Genomic DNA, 6546 nt, shown 5'->3' on the forward strand with positions numbered 1-6546 from the left:
TCCATTCTGGGCTCCTGCCTCCTGTCCCCCATTTGTCTCATCCTCCCTATACACGCTTTTCCCAGTTTATCCCCCACAGGACCCCAAAGGACATTTCTAACATCACACCTGATCTTTCCCTCCTCTGCCAAAGCCTTTCCACAGCTCCACATTATCTGAAGGTAAAATCCAAAGACCTCACCGAGGCTTGTGGGTCTGGAAAGATATGGCCCGACGGGACCCAGCTCCGTCTTCTCTGGCTGCTCCTCATTCCCTTCATCCCAACCACAGACATCTCCTTGGTTCTGAGCAGTTTCCACCTCAGGTCCTTTGCACTGACTGGGATACTCTTCCCCAACCTCCAGGGGGCAATCTAGTGCCCACAGGCCCCTCCCATTCCTTCACCAGTCTCAGCAGGCCCCTCCCTTCTTCAGTGTCTACCCCAGCTCCCACCCAAGCCACAAAGGGCCATCACTCTGGGAGTTTCCTCCTCTTGGGTGGTCTGGCTCAGGCGGTCTCCCACTGAATGTGGGCTCCTGGAGGGCACGGCCTCTCTTGTTTGAGAGGCACTGCTCTTTCCCCAGGAGAAATGGGGTACATGCCAAAGCCACACATTTTACATTTTTTATAAGAGGAGAAAATGATATTCCTTGGGGGCTCCCTGAAATGTAACCTCCTCAGAGAGCCTTTCTTGAACAGCTCCCTTGGAAGCTTTCCAGACCCTCGTCACCTCCCTTTATCCTGTCTGCCTACTGCTTCCCTCAGGTGTGTCTCTTTTGTCCATGTTCCTTCCTGACAGTCTTCATGTTGCAGTGAAAAGCAAACTGGCCCTTTCACCTCACTCAGAGGAAACCAGTTCTCTGCATATCTAGCTCTCCTGACCCCTCCCCTCCTCCAAACCCCAGGTAGCTGCTTCCTCTGCCCAGAACATTCTTCCAAGGATCCTGCAGTTGCCCTGACCCCTGACTGTCACCTCAGGGAGTCCTCTTTAATCTCCAACTCTTAGGCAGAACTTTATGAGAAGCTAATCGAGCAGGCTGAGAGGCAGGCTGGCGTAGTTTGCCCTTGGCTGGCCTCTGGAACTTACCATTCCCTGATAAGCGTGGCTTATGTGGCGGCCATACTGTGCAAACAGTATCGCTTATGCTCAGCACCTGCTGTCGTGGGCTTGGAATCTATGCTCAAGAGGGGCTCATGACCAGCCCCCGTGAGATCCTGGACACTGGGTCTCTACTGTGCTTCCCTGCCACGCTTCCCGGTGCTCACAATGCACAGGTGAGGAGCTGGCACTGTTCCAGGCGACGTCAGCGGCCTCTGCGGCGCCCACCCTGCCCCTGCACCCCATGCGCCTGTCCCCTCCACCAGTGTTTCAAGATAATCACGCCTGTGAGTGCAGCTCCGTCTTGAGTCCTCAGTGGCTCTGAAGCAGCAGGGCCCGTAATCTATATCAAAATCACCAGGCCCGAGGGTGGTTATGGGCCCTGATGCGCTCTCCCTCCTGACTCTTCTCTGTAGCACTTCATTGACCAGGCTTTCGTTATTTCTCCTGCTCACTGTCTTTCCCCCCACCTTGAGCCCCCCTTGTCTTGGTCTCTCAGTATCCCTAGCATCACCCCACACACACCCACAGAAGACCCTGGGAGAGTGTTTGCTGAATGACAACTGTAACAGCTTTATTTCCGAAGCTGGAATCCCTCCCAGGCCCGCGACGGGGAGGCCTTTGCTGGGAGCAGCAGAGCTGTGCAGGGCAGGGGGGACGCGTGGGGCAGCTGGCTTGCGGGGCAGGTGGCTCGGGAGGCCGGCCGGTCCTGCCAGGCCCCTCACACGGGCTCCATCTGCAGCTCCTCCCCGTCCACAGGCTCGATGTGGTGGAAGGCAGCATGGGTGCCGATGACCACGAGGGTGGCCCCTACGATCAGCAATTCAGGGCCATGCTCCCTCTCTGGGTGCCCACTGCCACCCCACTTCCCAGAGCCCGTACTCACCCAGCACCCAGAAGACGGCCGAGCCTGCACCAGCCAGCCAGAAGAAGGGGAAGGAGACGGCCCCAGCCAGAGCATACTGATGGGCTGGGGTCACCTCACGGCCTGGGGGTGGGGGGAGAGGGCATTGGGGCAGCTGTTCTCCACTCCCTGCCCTCTCCCAGAATAACCCCCGATGCCTCCTGACAAATCTGTGTCACAGCTCTGGGAGCCTCGGAATCCCAGAAGCTAATCCAAACTCCTCAGCCAATGCCCATCTGCTCCCACCTATTCTGGGGTGTCCCTGCTGTCCAGCCTTAGCACACCTGCAGCCCCTGCTCTCTGCCCCTCACCCCACATCTTCAAGGAACCTCCTAGCCTCCCACTCCCCTGGACTGGGGTTCTCGGACTGCAGCTGCCCTGACACATACCAGGGCCTGGTCTCAAATTGGCGGCCCCAGAGTAAAGTGGGGCCGGTGGATGTGTTCTGCAGTCTATACAATGTCTCACAAGAATCTGATTTGCCGCAAAGAAACGGAATGATCTCACATGATGATATGCTATGCGTTTCCAGCTTCTCACAGAACTCTGCCAGATTGAATCTGCAGGCTTCTGGGAGCAGGTGGCTGAAGCCAAACTGTGGCTGTGCTACTGGTGCTTCCTCTGTGCCCTCTGCTTCCCCAACAGGCCCTTCCTGTATGTAACTTGTGGGTCCCCACAAGACTAGTTTAAAGTCTCCCAACTCCTCTCCAAATCCTGAGCTTCCCCCAGGAAGGAACTTAGGCCCCTCTTGTCTTCCCCGTGGTGCAGTTTGGCAGCCAGGCCTCAGTCCCTCACTGATTAGTGCCAAGATCTTGACAGTCCCAGCCCGGGGAAACAGGAGCGGAGACAGATCTAGGCCAGCGTGAGGTTGCCACCTGGCGTTCAGTGTGGGTACCTGCAGCTGATGCTTTCTGCCCAGAGCTCAGGGAAGAGGGTGAGGAGTAGGCTTAAAGGACTGCAGCTAAGGGTTCTGGGATACCTCATTCTGGGACTGAAAAATAGCAGTTTGGTAGCTGAGCCTGGATGGGAGCATTTGGTGTCTGAAATCTTCACGGACTGGGTTTGGAAGATGTAGTGCTGATTCTAGAATGGGCTGGCTGGGTTTGCGTCTAAGGAGGGAATTTCTCACCAAAAAGCACGAACTTGGACTGCAGTGTGCGCAGATAAAGGATGTAACAGGCTCCAAAGAAGACAGCAAGAGCCACCAGCAGCATGGGGGACGTCACACTGGAGGGCAGGGAGATACGGTCAGGCAGCTGGAGGTGGGCCAGCCAGCGGGGCCCTGACCTTCCATGGCGGATGGCAGGTTACATCTTTGGGGTCAGGAGGGGCCAAGTCCTACATCTGGTCACACTGTGCCCTGGCCACGTCGATGGGAATGAGGTCGATGGTCCTTCTATTAAAAAGATGTGGCCCCTCCCTGCTGGTGCAGTGGGCTGGAGGGCAGCACTGCAAAGCTGGTGGCGGCCGCTGTAGTGCGAGTTCGATCCCCGGCCCTGGAAGTGACCCACATGGCGCGGCAGACCTCTCCTGTCTCCTGCTGCTCCCCTCAGCAGTGTACTTTGTCAATCTACCTTTTCTGCTCCCCACTCTGTCTCTGGTGAATCCTCTCACCGTCCCTGCACATCTGGCGTGTACCCCAGTTCTGTATGCATAAATAAATAAACTTTTAAAATAAGCTAAAAAGATGCGGTCCAAGTGGGCAGGGGGCGGGGCCTGGTCAGGGGCGGGACTAGACTCACTGGGCGGGGCCAACTGGAGAGGGCAGCGCCTTGGGGTTCCTGGGGCGGCTGCTAGGGGCGAAGGGCGGCTGCTGGGGGCGAAGGGCGGCGGGAGAGGCACTCACACACAGTATAGGATGAGGCCCAGGAACACGAACACATAGTTGCTCTGGTAGTATTCCACGTTGCGGACGAGGCGCTGGCACAGCTCGCCCAGATTGCGGGGCCGCGAGAAGCGCCGCTGGTCCACAAAGGTGCTCCAGGGCCGGATGGTGGCGCGGCGCCGCTCCAGCCACTCTCGACCCGCGCCAGAGGGAATCAGTTTCGGCAGCAGGGTCCTGGTGGGCGGGGCGGGGAGGGGCAGGTCAGCGGGAGGCCGGAGTGGAGTCTGGACCCCCAAGCAAGAAGGGAGCCCCAGGGGTCCGGACTCCAGAGTCCTGCGAGGTGGGGTGGGAGGAGGAGGGACCAAGACTCCTGGATCCCAGGGGAGGAGAGGGCCGAGGGCCCGACTCCACAGTCCTCGAAGGCGAGGCGAGGGGCCCGGGCTGGTTTCCTGGGACCCGAGGGGAGAGGCGGGGTGGGGCAGGACTCCCGGGTGTCTCTGCTCAGGGGGCTAAAGTCCGCTTGCTCACGTGGCGCTCAGCCCTTCCGCCTCGGCACCCTTCTGCTGGTCCTTCTCGGCCGCCATGTCTGCGTCGAGGCGGGTAGAACCGCTGTAACGAGCCCCGGGCCCGGCAGACCCCGCCGGCCCTGCCCCGAGCCAGGCCGCACCCAGCGGAGCAGACGTGGCGCGGCTCCGGAGCCGCTGGGGGCGGGAGTTCTGCCGCGGGGCATCGTGGGAGTTGTAGTCCTGGCGCTGTCAGGGAAGGTGGGCGCCATGATGGTGGTCTGGCTCGCAAAACTCCGCGCGCGCGGGAGATGTAGTCGCGCAAAAAGCCGGTGGGCGCCTCAGGGCGTTGTGGGAGTTGCAGTGAACGGTGGGACGTCAGAAGTCAGGGTGTTACGGGCGTTGGGACGGCAGAAGCGGGTTGGGCAAACGCCCTCTCTGCTGCGTTGTCGTTCTGACTCCAGAGGGCATAGAAAATCACCTGGAAGCACGCAAGGCAGGGTGGGGCTCCTTAATCTGCCTTTCTGACGAGTTCCTAGGTGGTGCGGATGCTGCTGGTGAGCCACATTTTGAATGGCGAGTCTGTAGAGGATTCGTGTGAATCTATTCCTTCCTCTCTCAGAAGACAGACGGCCATTGAGAGGCCATGGCCCATGGAAGAAGTATCTGAAGTAGGGAAGCCAGGCTTTCCCCACGACCCTTGGGTTCCCAGGGATGGATGGGATAGGCCTATGGACCACTTCCCACCCCCTTTTGTGATAAGGAGGGAGGTTGGGATAGGGGAAGATCTGAGGCTTTATTTTACTTTTTTGAACATTTATTTATGCATACAGAACTGGGGTACAGGCCAGAGGTGGGGGGATGGTGAGAGGATTCACCAGAGACAGAGCAGGGAGCAGAACAGGCAGATCTACTGAAATACACTGCTGAGGGGAGCAGCGGGGAGACAGGAGAGGTCTGCTGCACCATGTGAGTCACCTCCCTGGCTGGGGAGTGAACTTAAGCTGCAGTGACTGCGATAGTTTCATAGTGCTGCACTTTAACCTGTTGAGCCACCAGGGAGGGCCTGACCTGAAGCTTTTTAAAACAGGGAATTGTTACAATTAAAAGACTGGGGTTCTGGAGTCAGACAGGTGGAGACCCAGACTCCTTAGACCTCATCACCTCCCTGAACCAGAACCAGTGTCTTCACTGGACGTGGGAGTCCTGGGGTTACCACACCAGGCTTATGATTCAGCTACATGGTCACTGCTCCATAAATGATATATCACTCCCACTACCTTGTGAGTATTGTGGGTTGTTCATTTTTAGGGTTCAGCTTTCTTGAATGTAACAGTAATGCCTCAGGGCTGCAGGCACCTTGGGTGGCCCAGAATGCCTGGTGTCCTAGGCATGGGCCTTCCTTTTCCCTGTTCCCCACAGCCATGGTTGTCTCTCTCTTTAAACAGCTTCCTCAGAGGCCTGCCCCTGTCCCTGTAAGTTGTGAGAAAACAGAGTTCTGAAGAGGGGTGCCCCAGAAGGGCCTCAAGAAATGTGTAGAAAAAGAAGTGTGTATGAAAGTGGAGGAGCCAGGGGCCCCTTCCATGGATTCGGGTCCTTATTTTTCCATGCATGGGGCTGAAGGAGAATACAACATAGGAAATCTAAGTGGCCCTTTGCACCCCAACTCTGTCTTCCGGCACTCATGTTACTTTTGGGCTTAGGCTTTGAGGCCTCCAGGAGATATTTCCAGAAGGTGGTAGGAGATGACCTCTAACAGAAGGGCTGGTGCAGCCATAGAAAGGGAGTCTCCTGTGTTGTGGAGGGGCCCAAGCTCCTCCCATACTTTGAGGCATACTTTGGACACCAGACTGGCTAGGCAGTATTCATTTCCCCCTTCTCATCCCCTTCGCCAGCCTTTCAGTGGCATCCAGGATCCCCCACGTGGGTCCAGCCGGCTTCAGGAAATCAGAGGAGGCCTGTGAGCACACTGTTAGCCCAGAGCGCCAGTGGGGAGCAGCACTCAAGTTCACTGTGATGGAGGCAGCAGAGGCAACCAGTGAAAGTGCCCCCAAGAGGAAGGTGGATCTTGGCGTAGAGCAGAGTGTTGGACGCAAAGGTCCAGCCACCTCCTCTCTAGGAAATTTGGGGTTGACCTGTTAGGAGACGGGATTCCTTAGGGAAACACAGTCCTGGCGCTTTGCTCCATAGGCCCCGTGCTATGGAACACAGCAGAGGACATGAGGGGCGCAGGTGC

The 6546-nt window shown here is 57.6% G+C and overlaps 1 protein-coding gene across 1 annotated transcript; it reads right to left on the reverse strand.

Annotated features, from left to right (window-relative positions):
* Positions 1 to 1626: 1626 nt before the first annotated feature.
* Positions 1627 to 4488, reverse strand: RABAC1 (Rab acceptor 1 (prenylated)). The gene is made up of 5 exons (XM_004694151.2): positions 4336 to 4488; positions 3829 to 4041; positions 3112 to 3209; positions 1965 to 2066; positions 1627 to 1888 (listed from the first exon to the last, which is right to left on the reverse strand). The coding sequence occupies exons 1-5, from the start codon at positions 4389 to 4391 to the stop codon at positions 1800 to 1802; spliced, it is 558 nt and encodes a 185-aa protein (XP_004694208.1). The 5' UTR covers positions 4392 to 4488; the 3' UTR covers positions 1627 to 1799.
* Between the last annotated feature and the right edge of the window lie 2058 nt (positions 4489 to 6546).

This window comes from Condylura cristata, unplaced genomic scaffold (genome assembly GCF_000260355.1).
Source record: "Condylura cristata isolate star-nosed mole 26May11 unplaced genomic scaffold, ConCri1.0 scaffold00041, whole genome shotgun sequence".
NCBI classification, from domain to species: Eukaryota; Metazoa; Chordata; class Mammalia; order Eulipotyphla; family Talpidae; genus Condylura; species Condylura cristata.

Excerpts from the sequence above, each read along its gene's own strand:
- RABAC1 (XM_004694151.2), bottom strand. The coding sequence starts at position 4,391 with ATGGCGGCCGAGAAGGACCAGCAGAAGGGTGCCGAGGCGGAAGGGCTG. Across the intron at positions 4,042-4,335 it reads GCGGAAGGGCTGAGCGCCAC|GACCCTGCTGCCGAAACTGA; the intron begins GTGAGCAAGCGG and ends CCCGCCCACCAG. Across the intron at positions 1,889-1,964 it reads GGCCGTCTTCTGGGTGCTGG|GGGCCACCCTCGTGGTCATC; the intron begins GTGAGTACGGGC and ends TGCTGATCGTAG.